This window comes from Dunckerocampus dactyliophorus, chromosome 3 (assembly GCF_027744805.1).
Source record: "Dunckerocampus dactyliophorus isolate RoL2022-P2 chromosome 3, RoL_Ddac_1.1, whole genome shotgun sequence".
Lineage (NCBI taxonomy): Eukaryota > Metazoa > Chordata > Actinopteri > Syngnathiformes > Syngnathidae > Dunckerocampus > Dunckerocampus dactyliophorus.
The window spans coordinates 12,372,910-12,389,908 of NC_072821.1; the positions used below are offsets into that span (position 1 = coordinate 12,372,910).

Sequence of the window (16,999 nt, forward strand, 5' to 3'; positions counted from 1 at the left end):
CTTCGTCTTCATACGTCCTTCATATGCACTTCCATGTCGTCCATCTCGTCACCCTCAGTAAAGCAGATTTGTATTTCGCCGCGTACGTGTACAGCTTGCTCCGTCGATGACGCCTCTTGCGGTGTCACTGCGCAATACGTACCCGGAACGCAATCGGCCCAGCGCGTGCGCAAGGACTACGTCACGTCCTCCTTTAGCTAATTTTTACGACAGCGCTTCTGCGACGTCACGTGCTGTGGTAGTTATTTTTTTAATGTATGAACATAAATGGTCAATAACCACACTTCATATATGTAATATGTTGGGAGGTCATTTTATAAGGGACTCTTGTTAATCTTTTTAAAACACCCCGTTAACATGGGGATGTTGCTATCGTTTTATGAGATCCAGCAAGACTGAGCTACGTAAAAACTTACGCAATGCACGTAGCGCAGACGTAAACGTCATATTCGGTTACGTGTAACATACATAAGTAGAATAAAACACATAAAATGCAGTTATAGTTCAATGTAAACAACTATAAGTAGAGTGCAATGATGGATTTCCTAAACAGGGAAATACCATCAATCCAAACATATCTTCCTAGCAAATGCTTTTGTATTTTTTCAGTAGTGAAAAAAAGTAAAACAATTCGTGGAACAAAGAAAAGAGGGCCTATAAATTGTCCACTTGGACTATGGGTATGGTATATAAAAATGGATGCTGAATGCTGACAGTATTACCCACATTTATAATGATCTTTATTGTATGTTTTTTAAATAATTCTAAAGAGAAAATAATTCACAATTTTTTATTCAAATTCATTTTATTCAAGTTCATTATAAATAAATACAAATATTTGTTTTCTTTATTTTAAAAAAATGCATAATGTTCTCAAATTATGGCACAAATTGGTATTCATTCAATAGATCAATTCAAATTCTAATGGCACAAAATTAACTATATTTAAATCAGTAGATTAAAATCATATTTTGAGAAAAAAACGTGTACTTTTTATGCATATGTGTCACAGTTTATGGACAGAAAAAAACGCAACTAAAAAACATTTTGGACAACAATTGCATTTCAGTGTTTAACTACAGGTAAGTGTAAATACCATTCATGTCAATGAAACAACTAGAATATAGAATACGCAAAGTTCATGAACATTCTGACGTATTTGAAATGCACCCTGCAAATACAAATTGCTTCCCAATGAACCTTTGTATAACTGAATTATTATATTATGACTTTTTTTTTTTACTCAGAACCTCATAAAAAAATCTAAACAATCAAATAATACAAATGCAAATAATATGAATTGTATTATTGTTGACATACAGCATTTATCTATATTTCTGTATTACTTACAGAACACAATTGCTGCTTATTGTTGTGGAATGTTGTGCCAAATAATTACAAAGCACATACAGTATATGACTAATGTTGCCTCTTTACCTTTTAGCATTATGGTAAACAAATATCCCCACTCTCAAGCAAGCAACAAAGTCACAAAAGTCCAACTATTATTCCAAAGGCACATAAGTGACATACTATACAGCAGGTAACACCAATCATCAGGTGTATGGGTGACCAATTTGCATGTTTAACCTAAAACTGACACAACATCACCTTCCTATTTAATTTAAAGGACTCTTCCACTTTCTAACATGCACATTTGCCTTTGTTTGAGCTCTCTGCCAAGTCTGCATTGTTGGGTCCATTCGTTCTGAAGGTGCCGTCGGGGATCCAGGACTTATCCACGCATCGTTCCATCCTCTTCATGATGAGGTCGAGTAGGATGTCCACGGCCTCGTTGACGTTGTGGCCATTTGCTGCACTCGTCTCAAAGTAAGGGATTCTGTTGAACATCAGGGAGCAACACAAAGAATGTTATCTGCATTTAACATCTGGATTAATACGTGGATTAATACGTGAAAAACGTGCATTTGACTCATCTTAAGCCATCTTGACACTTGCACAAATTTTGACTCCACATTGTCACACAATTCGCCGTGACAACACACGTCATTTAGATGGCATGCCTGAAAGCATGAAGACTAGTTTGCGCACTGTTCACAAAAAAGATACGCGCTTGGTACACAATTCGTGACCGAAAATAGTGCGCGCATTGGCATGAAAGGCAACGCTACCGCAAGATTTATGTACACCTAAGTCAAGTACTGTTTACGTCTAGTGTATGACGAAGTACGTGCAACATGTATTGTTCTTGCATGGGTATGCATTGTCACCACCACTTCGCACGTTCGTGAAGCAGTCGTGGCATTATTTGGTCCCGCTTTGTCTCGTGTGATGCCACACTATAGCAGGCATCACCCCTAGCTTCATTAATTCCTCTATTTGCAAGGGACCTACAAGATGTTCAACTCCAGAGAAGAGGATCTCATTGCAGAAAAGAAAAGGTGTCTATATTATCTAGCAGCTGCAGTACTATTGTGGAGGGGCATGAGGGAGAAATATCCCTCTCTGCAACTTCCGATTCTCCTTATGTCTCAGTTTCTTGCCTGGGTACTGTTGGCCTTGCGCTCCCTCTGGTTGTCTTCTTGGGAGGCATCATGTAGCAGTATTGTTTGCTGACGTCTTGGGGGAATGCCGGGACCAAGCACGCTTTTACGCACTGCAGAGTGCGTAAAATCTATGCGTGTAGAGTCAGAAAGTAACACGCGTTGATACGCGCTGGCTGCAATGTTTGGGAGTAGGTTGAGATTGCGCAAGTGGCACAAAGATTATGCGTGCTAGAAAAAAAACATTTCAAATATTTCTTCGCGCACTGGCATGCAGCCTCGCACAGTTTACACATAGTACTTCACACCAGTTCACAATGTATTTACTAATTGGCACTCAAAATTGCATGCCATTACGGGGACAACATTTGTGCAAGTGTCAAGGTGGCTTTAGAGGCTACCATTACTGAAGATACAAAGCAAACCTTATTTGTTAATGATGTGTGCCCCTGCCTAGGTAAGACAAACAGGCTTGCGTTTAATCTTCTCCAGAATCCTTTTAAAACACTTCATGCAGTTCTCATCCATTACATTGTTTGCTTTTCAGTACAGGTGTGCCAGGGTAGGATACTTTACACATGTGGACAAATATTGACTTTTCCAGGAGGGCCAATAGAGTCTGACGTTTTTCTTCTCATTGACTTTAGCAAACAAGTTGGCCACTGCCTCATTGGTAAATCTTCCTGGGAGAGGTTTTCGTGTGCAAATGAGTGAGACCTACCCGTACTTTTCTGCCAGGTCTCGGGCTTCATCCTCCCTCACGACTCTTTGTTCAGACAGGTCACATTTGTTGCCACACAGAATCACGTCTGGGTTTTCGCAGTAGGCATGCACCTGTAACTGGCCTGACAGAAACAATATTATTTACTTTATGTCACATAATCGACATCACTTACAATTAGGGGTGCACATTAATTATCGGTCCAATAATTATAAGACCAATATGAGGAATTCTGACATCATGCTGACAAATCCAGTAACATTAAAAATAGGTCAGATAACTGATCACCGGTGTTTCTGGGCTAAGGTAACAAAATCAAGCGCTCCTTTTCTGTGACGTGGCACACACCTGCCCTGAAGTCACGACGCTGAAGTTAGCTTCCGATTCGCACTTAAAGGGAAATTTAAGGTGGGACGGACGTATTGAGCTATGCGAGTGTGCCCTGATGGTCTGTCTTTTGTGACACTTCAAATGTGAAAACATTTTAGGTAAGACATTGCCTTTATCTGACGCTCACTGTTGTATTTGTGAAACTTTTATTTGATTTGTGAAAATGCAATAACGGCACATATTTGGACTGTTATTTAGCACCCACTGAATATTAGACCTGGTCCACTTTAAAAATCACAAGATTCAGACTTGTCAAACGTGGACTGGATTAATCTACTGACCTTGGGGGTTCATGAAAACACAGTTTGTGATTTGTGAAACCTTTATTCTATTTGTGAAAATCCAATAAAGGTACACTTCTCTATGTTTTCCAGCTCTAGTCCATATTGGACCTGGTCCACTTTAAAAACCACAATGCTCAGACTTGTCAAATCTGGACTTGTCAAATCTTGAACCTCTGGGGTCTGTAGATTAGTCCAGTCCAAGTTTGAGAAGTCTGAGCCTTGTGGCTTTTAAAGTGGATGAGGTCTAACATGGAGTGGGTGCTAAATAAGCGTCTTAATAGTGTGTGTGCATTTTCACAAACCAAATAAAAGTTTCACAAATGCAATAGTGAGTGTCATGTAAAGGCAGTGTCTTACCTAAAATGTTTTCACATTAGAAGTGTCACAAAAAACAGACCATGTGGATACACGTGCATTGCTCAAGACTTCCGCCCCCGTTAAATTTTGTGCCAACTATGACCGTTCCACCTTAAATTTCGTGCCTATGCGTTGGTAAAAATATCGTGCATCCCTACTTAGAATACTTGTAAATACCGTATATTAAAGAAGAAATGTACAAAGGTGACACAGAATCAGGAGCAACTTTCAGGTTTGTAGTTGTTTCTTCATTTTTATTATTAAGTATTACAGACTGAGTGCAATTTTATACTAAGTAAGGGCGAATATCAGTGAAAAAACTTTATTTAAATAACATCTAAAAATGTGTGTGTGTGTGTGTGTGTTGACCTACTCATCCAGTTTCGGACATTGAGGAAACTTTGTTCATTGGTGAGGTCAAACAGCAGAAGGAAACCCATGGCATCCCTGAAAAAGGCAGTGGTCAAACTCCGAAACCTGATAATAAAACAAAAAAAATTAATAATCAAAACACAACTGGAGTTAATTTACCATTGAGGAGACTGACAAAGTGTTTGTGTAACACACACCTCTCCTGTCCTGCCGTGTCCCACAGCTGCATGTGGATCTTCTGTGTTCGACCTGATGAGCCATCGGGACTTGTAGAGTTGTATGTCTGTTAGAAAACACATTTACTGCAACACCTTTCACCATTAATCACCACAATCTCACTTCACGAGTGCAGTAATAATGAAGTATATACAGTATTGAGCTACACACCAGCTATAAGGCACGCTAGCATTTCATACCATCTTTATTTTGCAAAAAAGTGACATTTCAGCTTGGCCGTGCCGTATTGTTTTTGTCATTCACCCAAAAAGTATGGCAAATCATTTTTTGTTGATTTAACTCAACAAGTGTAAAATTAGTATTTTTGTCATAGATACTGTGAAAATAGAAAAAAGAATATTATGCAGTGGGGGCAGCATTCATGGTGGAACCTTTGTATGGGAGGTGGTGTGCCAGGATTGCATTGGGTGGCATCTTCCGCCAACGCCCCAGACGCAGTGTTGCCAACTTGGCGACTTTGTCGCTAAATCTGGCGACATTCCAAACCCATTGGTTTTACCCATTTTCTCAAAAGCTACTGGCGACAAATCTAACGGCTTTACAGATATGTATATGTGAGCATTATTTGATTTGGAAATCTTTAAAGAGGTGGGAAATGATGGACATTTCAGTGATTGATTGTAGAAGTACTGGAGCAAAGTAAATATTAGCCCTGCTCAGGTGTTTGCTGATGGTAGGAGGTTGCTGCCTTCTGTTACCAACAGGGGTGTCCCGATAAAACATTTTCAGTTCCGATACGATAGCGACATTGCAGTCTCGCATTGGCCGATACCAACATCAATCCGATCCCATAGTTCTGATTCATACTTTTTTTTTTATAACTTGTTTGCAGTGTGTAGTCTTAGAAAAGGTTTGATTAAGTTATATTATTCAAATAGAGAACAACAGTCAGCAGCTGCAGGTATAAGAAAAACTCACTTTCTCATGCTTTGCAGATGTTTTGGACAACGTTGGCTGGTTGGGGGGTTTGGTTGGTTTAGGGGGGCTGGAGGTTTGTTCATTCACTTTTATGGTCTTGCACTCACCTGCACCGTCTTGGATGTCGCTCCTGCTCCTTGGTACTTTGTTAGCACATTAGCGCAAGCTGTTGTGATCATGTGGGCTATATTCGGGCGATGGCTAAAAGTAAAAGTATTGGAGCAGAGTGTGGAATGGACTGCTTGTATTGGAGTGCTGATATTTGAGATTTTAGATGCAGGCCGATATACAGTAGTCTCTCGCAATATCGAGGTTTGATTATCGCTCCCTCGCTCTATCGCTGTTTTTCAAAAATTAATTAATAAATGATCACTGTTTCGTGGTTGACTATGCCGTATTATTAGTCAATAAATATTGAAAGACAAAGGTACTGTATATGTAGTATTCTGGCCACTAAGCGTCAGTAATGTTTCATTGTTGAGACATGACATTAGATTACTGTCACACTGCATGGAGTCAGCCATGGCATCCGACATGATTTTTGGTTTCTTTTTAATTAGAGGTAATTAATTAAATACAGGTTTTTGATTTCTTTATCCTTATTCACCACTCCGTTTTATACCCTTAAATTTAGAATACGGTAGTTAAATTGGAGGCTCTAAATGGTAAAGATTGTATTTATAAAGTCATAAACAGGTTTTCTATGCTGTAACTATGAAAATGTTTGTTTATTAATATTGAATCCTACTTCGCGGAAATCCACTTACCACAGTTGGATCTGGAATAGTGGTCGAGTGATATATCGGCTGGGCCGATAATCGGGGCCGATATTTGGAATTTTGACGTACATCGGTATCGACCTTAAAATGCGACGGGCAGATATCAAGAAAACAATTTAAAACTGGGTTATTTCGGCTCAGATACAGCTGCGCCTCTCTCTCTCCTGCCGGCTGCGACTTCTGTCTCCAGCATTGCTCCACCCATGGCGCCATCTAATTGGTTAAGCAAGCAAGCAAGTAGTACCTCCCAATATGTCTGTGAATCACTTGAAACAATGCTGTTGGTAATATCAATGTGGAAACAGTCCGTGATTGTAGAAGCCTCTGTGTGTGATTGTGAGAGAGAGTAAGAAATTCAATACAGTCTTGTTTTGTTGCAGGGAAGTACGCTAAGATGAAGGCTGAAAAAATTCAGGGAGCTACTACATATGTTTTTCTTTAACTTTACAAGAGTTGCTGCTGAGCTTGTTAACTCCCTGTACTTTTGTTGTGTTGGAACTTAAAACAAAACTAAATTATATATAAATGTTACTTTGTTTACTATGGAAACAGTTTCAGTTTTTATTCAACGTCTAAACTTCAGAGATGCTTATGAGTCTAGGAACTATGCTCTTCTGGAGCTTTTTTTCTATTTGTTTGGTTAAATAAACATGCTTTAGGCAGTTAAACGTGTTAAAAGTGTTTGTATTATTCAACATTTTTACACCAATTTTTACACTTTAACTGCAAATGAATATCAGCTCCAAATATCGGTTCTCGGGCTCCTTAACTACTGATAATCGGTATCGTTCCTAAAAAACCCATATCCGTCTAACTCTAGTCTTGGAACCAATTAACCACAATAAGCAAGGGATGACTGTAATCTGATACTCTTTCTTTGGCTGATATGGACTGATATCTGATATCAATATCAGATTAGGACACCCCTCGTTAACAGTGTTAGCCAGTATTCCAACTGACGTGCGTTAACAACATACACAACATAAACCACATGGATAGCTGTGGATGGACAGTTTGATAGATACACAGACATTACACAAGAGTAAAAACAGGAAGAAGGGGATGTTCATGGGAGAGAGCTAACAACATGTTGCTTTTAGGTGCCCCTATTTGGTCCAAAAGAGGGAGCAGATAAAACAAGAAGTCATAAAAAAAGAATATACATGATTCCTATACAAAAAAAATATTCTATCACCTAAATGCTTTCATACTTGAAGAAAAGAGCCTTAGCTTACCACTCGTTTTTCTCTAAAGTCGATACCGACAGTGGTGATGAACTTGGAATTGAACTTGCCATCAGTGTATTGGTAGAGGAAACTGGTCTTTCCCACACCAGAGTCGCCCAGGGCTAGGAACTTGATGAGGTAATCATATTCCCCATCAGACATGGTGAGAGCTTGATTTCTAAAACACACACAGGATACGTGAAAAAAAAAAAATCAGAACATTGCCATTTTCAAAAATTGCTGAAAAGTCTTTAAATGTGGCACGAGAGGAAATAATATTTTTTTATAACTGTAGTATAAACACAGTTCACCTGTGGTGGAGTGAATAACATCTAGTTGCCATACAACAACACTTGATAGGCAGAACGGCTCATGGTCCAAAGCATAGAGGAGACAACCCATAAATGGCTGCTAATGGAACGTGTTCACTGGCATTTTAGTGACACCTCTTGAATCTTTTACTTTTTAATTTGACATGGTGACCATCAGAGAATGAGGGCATTTGGTTTCTACTCATAAATTGTAAATACTAAAGATTACTCTCTGTGGTTTTCATATTAAATGTCATGTTAAGATACTGAGATGCGTTATTTTTTTATACGCATATATTGCATTGAAAATTGAGAATGTCACACGGGTCCATGTAGAGCATTCTTGGACACATATTGTTCACTACTATGTTTGTCAATGAAAAGTATTCTACATACCGTAGTTCTCTTGGCTACAGAAGGAGGCGAGCACGCTAATTTTGATTTATTCAACAGCACATTTTCACACTTCACATGGTCGACTAATTCCAGCCAGAAGAACGCGCCGATGCATCATATGACCAGTGTGCAGAAAGAGCGTTCAAACAAGCCTTACATTCTTTCACTGTGACCCCCACTGATCCTTTCATCTGGAGCCATAAGAGGATTACGGTCGTTTTGCGAAAGCAAGATGTATGATGAACTCACTCACAATGATGCTAACAGCTGATACGAGCACCAATGTGTCCATCCGCTGTGATCTAAGACCACCTAGGCCGCTTTTTTTTTGCATGTGCTTTAAAATGTTGGTTGCACTACTCAGCTGTTGGCGTGACAGTCATGCGTGTTATACTTGCTATACTGTTGTTTACAATGAGCTCATCAGCGATATCAACACTGGCCTAGCAGTTTGTTATTTCCCTGCAGTACAACATTGGTTCTGTTGCTGCTTTGCAATATATTTGTCAATAAAGGACCGGGTGGTCAAAGAGAGGTACGTTTTCCTTCCTTTCCATTCTTTTCATGCATTTCAAATCATTATTAAAGTTTAAAAAATTAAGCTGTTACATATGATAAAATGACAAATGTCGTAAATAACAGCATCTCCAATTATAACTTGCTTCCAATTGACGTCCTGTCCTCTTTGCCATTTTGCATAAATAATTTATGGTACATGTACATGTTGTAATCAATTAAAGGATGTCTAGTGGGACAAGATCATGCATTTCTAATCAGCAGTGTAACTTCAGATCACTCGACCTCAACTGTGTGTCAAGCCCATTGTTCATTCTTGTATATTTGAGTGAGAATATGAGGTAATCGGCTTAATCTCACCACATACTGTTGTTTTTCATCTTTCATTGCAGCACCTTCATTGGATCCTAACAGCCCCACTGATGCCCATTAACAAATTCAGCCTTCATCAGGGGCACTTTAAAAGTTATGTATTACAGTATAAACACCCATCTTTTCGAACTGATGATGAAAGACGACATCACAGAAAAACATAACTGTTAGAAATGTACAGGTGTACAGTGGGTATGTAACAATATAAACAGTTTGCCAAGCATGAACGTGCAATGTTGAGATGTTTTTATTGTCGTTTGTTAGTTTAATATTCAGGTAGCTGGGTTACACATTATATACGAGATTTCTATTAAACTTGGCTTGTATGCACACCAGTAAAATTCAAAAGGGCTGCTGACTACAATGCAGACTCACTCATGGGGCTACCACAGTAAGATCAGTGTGTCTCAACACACTGTTGTGCATGTTTCCTGTCATTATTTTTCAGACTGACACATATCATTAAGTGACAAGAGTCAAGCAAAAACATTTAGTCTACAACTACTTAAATACGCCACAGTACTGTAATAACAAATGGATATAACAATGAAGAATACGGAAATATTCTTGTACCATGATAAAATGAAAATACATGTAAAACTTCCACAGTGTTGAGAAGGAAGCAGACAGGCAAACATGACTTTCCGTTGTGTTGGGAAATTCCACCAGCAAGAATGAACTAACAATCCTAGGGTAATTACTGAAACAATCTCTTTGTGATTGATTGATTGTGCTAAAGATAAGGCTGTGGGTTTAGTCCTTTATTAAAGGTAAAGAAGCATTCCTATGTTGTTGCATCACTTTCTCGAGTCATTCTTGCAATTATCATCGTTCCAGGAATTGACTTTTATGCTTCAGGGAATTCAGGCTTACCAAATGCGTGCTGAGAAGACAAAAACAGTGGGCTCCTTGTGTTCTTGTTACATGTATGTATAAATACAGTACAATGTACAGTCATTGCAGTTTATTTTGTTCCTCATAAACACACAAGGTCACGAGTCCACGTTGTAATCATATTTTCTTAACAGTTAATGAGTGTGTTGTAGTAATCTAAATAGCCTAGAGGCATGCAGTCGCTGAAAATGCACACATTTCCTCCAAATCCAACCATGCTGCCATGCACACATAGAGAACGACTTAGACCATATTATACACATCAAATACGGGATGTATCAGCAATGTATCAAATTCAGAGCATCAAAAAGTATTTTTAACCACCTTAAAACTTGGCACAAACTCCAATAATAGGAATGTGTGAAGCTGCGCGCTGTCTGCAGCGCTCCTGTTGCGTTCCTCGCAAAAGGAAAAGCAAAGTGGTGTGCTATCATAAAGCGGTGTCCTATCACATTGGTAAGATATGGTCCCTGTTGCAACAATGGAAAAAACGGCTTTAAAAACCTGCTGAAAACGATGGACTCGAGATGTCCAGGAGAGCTTCGCAGTCCCGATTATTTAGCATGACAAGCTCTACGACAAATGTACAATGAAGTTAGACAGACAGTTGCTAAGCCTGATGCACTTGGCAGGTTTGTGTTCTTGGCACAAAATAAGGAAATGCTTGTGTCTTCTAAAAATGTTTACCTAAAAAGTACTACTGGTCAATTTAAAGTATTTTTGACGTTTAAAATTTCCTCTTAAACCGGACACTTCTTCATATTTTGTTCTTTTGTTATTAGCTGAGGATTTGAGTATAGCCAAAGGTTTGTTATAACAATGATTATATTTGGCTTTTTCTGTATTTATTTCAAAAAAGACAATGGCCCACTTTATTTTAGAAGCTATTTTTAGATAAAAAAATGTTTTCATGTGCATTGTGCATGAAGCTTTCAAATTTAAAAGGGCATCCTCATGTTAAGTATATATTTTAATAAAACAATTTGACACGCATTTTTGGCTTTGATTTTGTTTGAACTCACTTTGCTTAAAAAATATCGGGATATACTGTATATCGTATATCGATATTCAACCTAAATGGGTTGGGATATGAGTTTTGGTCCATATCGCCCAGCCCTTGGAGGGGCATAATGATTGATGACTTGATCCATATAGAATTGTCTGGTGTCTGAAAGTGATGCATCTTGAAGCGACTGAGGCTAAATGGATTGTGCTACTTGGCTGCAACGAGCAGAGGCACTCTCAACTAGTTTGACTAGTCAACACCTATAGGAAGTCAACCTCCAGTACTACTTGTGTGTCACAACTCCCCCAGGCAGTATTACTTTGATCACGACTACGATGGCATGGCAACAGGAGTTCAGAACATTCAGAAACATTGTCCAATTAAAAACAAACATTTAAAAAAATGATTATCAGTACCCAATGAAGTTTTGAAGATTGTATAGTTAAAATACCCTTGAAAGACATTTTATTTAATATTGTTCTCTCACCCTCTGAGCGAGTACATCAAGTCCTTTTCCTGCGGTGGTAGTGAAGTTGGTATCTTAGTTTCCATGCAGAGCAGCCAACAAAAAGCAGCTCTAATCATTTTGTCACTGAAAAGTAGAGGGCCCACCCTGGGCAGCACACCAATTCAGAGGCTGAAACACGGATATAAAGACATGGAGAAAAATTCACCCCCATGGTGTAACTCTTCTACTCCTGAACTGCACAAAAAAGAGTGAATGTTTGGCAAAACATGCGTCCCTACTATGTTGTCTATGCTTTATTTGTCTGACCACATCACTTACAATATACCACACTATTAAACCCACATTATTGACCCCATAAGTCAAATTGACTTGAAACTTCACACAGCCAATGTCACCCTAATTTTAAAGTATCTGAGCATACACAAAAACGACCTGAGCATTCCTTGGACCTGTTTGAGACGTGCACGCTGTAGTATGGCACTTGTCCAAAACCTGAGAACTGAGAACTTTCATTCTGTCATATTTTGTATATGAGTGGTTTCAAACAGACGGCAAGGAGGATTCCACAATGTAGTTTTCCTTATTCTATACCTCAGACAAAATAAGCCATGGCCTCATACAATTACCCAGCTGAATCTTGCAGAAAACCCCTAGTTTATCATTTCATTTTGTTTACCATTTATTTTGTTAATTAGGTATACTTTAATTTCTTTATTTGACTTTCACTTTCTGTTTTAAAGTAGCCTGCTGTGGCACTATTTCATCCTGAAAATGTACTTAAAATTGATACCATGTTTGTTTTATATGTTTACTTTTGTCTCAATTAAAAAATAAATAAAAATAAAATTAATTTTCAACCGCCCTTCTGGTCCCTACAGCAACACAAACTCGACGTAACACCTGCTGTATCCGGTACGTCCGGCCATCACAATAAAAACACGACAGTAAAATTTGCACATGTAACCCGCCTGCTTCACACTGCCCGCTCTGGGGCTCGAACTCAGGACATTCGTAATGGGAGACGAGAGCGCAGTACCAACGTACACTTGGGCAGCCGCACAGATTGGCATCCGCTACACACACTTCATTGACATTGACTTCATTGACTTACATTCACTCCACGCTTTTCACTCCGAAGCGGCACGTACTGCGTGCTCTGTTAATTAATTGATTGGCTGTGGAAGTCAATATGTGCAAACAGGATCTTATCATTGGCTGGACATTGTTGGTCGTTGTGTTATACGTTGTTACCGCTTGTTGTTCCCGCTTGTTGTTCCCTGTAACTCACTGAGTTGCATTGCAAAATGGTACAGAATAAATGATGCGATTATTTCATTTAGTTCAGGTTGGATTGTATTTTGTGTGCTGCATGGATTTGTTGTGCGCGGAGAGCGCGAGAGCAGTGGGTGATTACACTCACTGTAACTTTAGGGTGTTTAGCCAAATCACAGCCCTCATACTATAAAAGTATGAAAAGCAAAAAAATCTAATTAAAAAATATACAAAACACATAAAATAAATACTGACTCACTTTCAGGGAGAAGATGATTTGCTGTGTCTGAGGGACAGGCTTTCACAATGACCGTATTTGGATGAGAACAGCAACAATGTCTTCAGTGCGATTACGGAAAGATAGTGCCTTTTAACTTCAATCCAAAATGACGGTATGGCAAACTTCACCCCACAGACAACACACTAGGAATTTTGGCCCATTAACATGCCTGGAAACCATATTTAAAGGAGGTGCTGTCATCATTTCGGTGGAATTTTGCTTTCTTCCCATCCCCAGTTTTTTTCAGCAGCCCCAGTGAGAAAGCTCTTGTTAATGTAGTTTTTGTATTTGTATTTGTATTTGTATTTGTATTTGTACTTTATTTATCCCACAGCGGGGAAATTCACTTGTTACAGCAGCAAGCAAGATACGCAAGTAAAGAGTACAGTGTAAAGAATACATATTGACTACACATGGTTCAGGTGGTGCAGGCGTTGCCTGCACCATTTCCTCTGCATGTACTTGCCCGTGCGGGCCCGACTTTGACCACGAGGTCACGTCATGGTGATTGTATGTTGTAGAAAACATTTTCTATAAAAAACACGCACATTAAAACACATTATTTTGAAAATTAATATATGCTTAATTTAATCATTTAATTTAATGTGGTTATTTAGAATAATATGACATAAAATTGTTGTGTATAGATGTTTGGTTATAGCAGGGTTCGGCCCGGTGGTTGGGAACCCTTGATTTACAGTCGTTATTTTTTATTTTTTTAGAAACACACCATTAACCACCACCTAATACAGGGGTGTCCAAACTTTTTCCACCGAGGGCCGCATACAAAAAAATCAAAAAGATGCCAGGGGCCACTTTGAAATTTTTATGTTATAAAATAGCTAAAATATATATATTACATATACATTACATACATTTAAAGACAAAGCTTTGTTATTAACTCATTCAATTTATTTATACGTTTTTATAAACCCAAAAGCCCGATCCCACAGACGTATTTATATGCCTTTTTATTGCGTGAGGCAAAAAGAGGTAATGATGCAATTGCACACTAATGGATGTCACTTTTAGAGCAGTTTTTAGCCATAAAAACGGCCACAAGGTGACAGAAGTGCATTTGATAAGAGCTTGGCATGTGAATTTCAATGGAAAAAACACACATGACAGCAAGGAAGAAGTGGAAGAACGTGGAGAAGTGTAACATGCACACACACAGTTAATTTCCAAATGTGAAAATTGTAAATAGTTCATGGTGTTATATTTGTAAATAAATTGTTATTTTGGTGTAAAACAACCCTTTTTTGTGTTGTTTATGTTGTGGTGTAGTTGTTTAGATATTTGAGATGTGACAAAAGCAAAGAAATTGTGTCAAAGTGAAAGTTATGCTTGAAATGCATCTTTTCACAAAAACCTGGATTTCTCTCTTTTTTAATCAGGAACCGATATTTTCCTAAAACTTACCTATGTTCTACTGCTGATTACCAGAGAACGGAAAAAGGTACAAACAAACGTTTTTTCTGATGAAAGACAGGAGTCTAACCTTTCTTTTGGTAGGTCCATAGAACACAATATTTTGTGTGTCTTCAAAGATCAGCCAAAATTGTCTAAAATGGCCAGTACTGAAGGGGTTGTCTTTTGAAAAATGGCTGTGATTGAATGAGTTAACTACTAGTATCAACATTACAGCCTTTTCTCTTTACATTGTGCCTTTCTGCTCTATTTTTCCTCGTTTGTGCTGTTTTTTCAGTATTTAATTTGATTTCTACAACATGCCGCGAGCCAATAAGAACGAGTCACAAACCGCAAATGGTCCCCGGACTGCATTTTGGACACCCCTGACCTAATAGTAACTACTACACATACATTACCATCACAATAAAGACAACCATTTAGAAATATGTACTAAGAATTGATGGAACTGCTTGTTAACCAGTTCTTTCCCAGCAGCAGGATGAGTGAAAGAAAAATGAAAGAAAAGTCAAATAGAACAAGTACTCAGAAGGTTGTCGTCACCATTTCACGTTTATATCACTGAACTACTCACTTGACTCCATCAGACATGTTTGTCTGGACAAAACTTTGCTCATGTTGTCAACTAAGTCCAGCATTTTTAAACAGCTCCAATGAATTACAAGCTGCAGAAGAAGCTAACGGTTCTCCCAGTGTTATAAAATCGTCTCTCTAGAGACATTAATAGACAACATGAGCTGTTTTGTCACTAAAACAAAGCTCAAAAGCCCCCAAATAGAGTTGAAGCGAGCTCCGTCCTAACAGATGCTAAAGTTTTGTGACATTTCCTGATAGCTAACTTACTTCACTCACCAGCCCCGGGGCGTTGCTGCCACTTGTTGCTTTGGAAGGGAAAAACAAAGCTCACCAGAAGAGAGAAAAGGTTAGACTCTGTCTCTTCCGAAGGTGAATAAAGTGACCTTATTTCGCGCGTCCTCTCTGAGCCATTGGATGTCAACGGCGACTCTACTCAAGCACCTTTATGACTTTCCGCCTACGAGCTGCTGCTGGGTTGAGAAAGGAAAGAGCAAGCAAGCAAGCAAGTAAGCAAGCAGCTCCTCCTCCTCCAGCTTGTTTAACCATCGCCGACTCACTCCAGGGTAACATTTCCTGACATGCTTAAGAGAAATACTTCTGGCTAGTTGCCATTATAAACCTGCTAGAGTGACAGCACTGGCTAAAAGAGAAACGCCAGTAATTATTAGATTGAGCCAAGAGAATACTGAACCAACACCTACAAGAATTCAGATTCAATCAAAGAGAATTGTAATTAGCATCACAAAAAACCAAGGAAAACTAAACGGGCTGACGCCATGATGGAAAATAAACTAACCAGCTTGGAGAAGCACCATGCCGTCACCGCACTAGACGAACTATTACAGACCTGACCGAGAAATTAGAAAACCGAAGAACACAAATAGCATTGCCTACACTCAGACGACCCATGACGTAGAAGCCAAAAGTGTTTCAGATGAAGACAAACGTTAATTTCCCAACAAACACTTAAAAACTAACTAAAGAGAAACACGAGTGACCTTTATTGAGAAAACTAACAAGATATTCCAGAAATTACACTGGACTTACATCGATTCAACTGAGTCACACCAGGAAATATTGTGAACCTGCTGAAGTTTAAACACGATCAAAGTGTCACAATAGGATTTTTGCAATTTGTGGAATACCGTGTAGCTTCTCAAAACAGCAAGGGAGTGTTTCCAGCTGATAACCTGTATCTCACTCCATTACAGTACCTGTAGCTGGATAAAGCTGGTCCCAACTCTGGACACAAATACAGTACATGATTTTTGCGCAACGCACGTTTTTCACAATAAATTCCCAGCTCTGGACACTAGAGGGAGACAAATGCATGCTTTCTGCGACAACGCACATTTCTCATAATAAATTATGTTGAAAGGGTACTAATGATTACGTTATTTTGGTACCCTTACTATAGACAATGGAAATTTAATTCAAAATCTCTGTGGAGTGTATAATGATTTTTTTATGTTTATTTTCAAAATGTTTTGATGTTTTTGTGGGTAAAGCTAGTCCCAACTGAATAAAGGTGTTTTTGCCACAATACACAGTTCTTATAATGCTGGTTCTCTATTATCAACAAGGCCTTCTCTGCTGGCCTAAACAATATCAGAAGCACTGACATACATAAAAACTTTAATTCTAGTATTTGCTCCATTAAATTGTATTAATGTATTCCAACAGTCAAT

The 16,999-nt window shown here is 38.6% G+C and overlaps 1 protein-coding gene across 6 annotated transcripts; it reads right to left on the reverse strand.

The window, feature by feature from the left end:
• Positions 1-827: 827 nt before the first annotated feature.
• Positions 828-16,579, reverse strand: rab27a (RAB27A, member RAS oncogene family). Of its 6 annotated transcripts, none has more exons than XM_054770636.1 (6): positions 11,771-12,346; positions 7,798-7,966; positions 4,826-4,911; positions 4,630-4,733; positions 3,232-3,349; positions 828-1,840 (listed from the first exon to the last, which is right to left on the reverse strand). In XM_054770636.1, exons 1-6 carry the CDS (start codon positions 11,866-11,868, stop codon positions 1,645-1,647), a joined length of 771 nt encoding a protein of 256 aa, XP_054626611.1. In that variant the 5' UTR covers positions 11,869-12,346; the 3' UTR covers positions 828-1,644. The 6 variants fall into 6 exon arrangements, with proteins under 6 accessions (XP_054626611.1, XP_054626614.1, XP_054626616.1 ...); XM_054770639.1 differs by lacking the exon at positions 11,771-12,346 and adding an exon at positions 16,526-16,579 and having other exon boundaries at positions 830-1,840; positions 3,226-3,349; XM_054770641.1 differs by lacking the exon at positions 11,771-12,346 and adding an exon at positions 16,457-16,526 and having other exon boundaries at positions 830-1,840; positions 3,226-3,349.
• Positions 16,580-16,999: the final 420 nt, after the last annotated feature.

Bases quoted from the DNA above. Each gene is read 5' to 3' on its own strand.
- rab27a (XM_054770635.1), bottom strand. From the start codon at position 11,868: ATGATTAGAGCTGCTTTTTGTTGGCTGCTCTGCATGGAAACTAAGATA. The intron at 7,967-11,770 runs GTGAGAGAACAA...TGTGTGTTTTAG, and splicing joins TTGATGTACTCGCTCAGAGG to AAATCAAGCTCTCACCATGT. The intron at 4,734-4,825 runs GTGTGTGTTACA...TTTTATTATCAG, and splicing joins GACACGGCAGGACAGGAGAG to GTTTCGGAGTTTGACCACTG.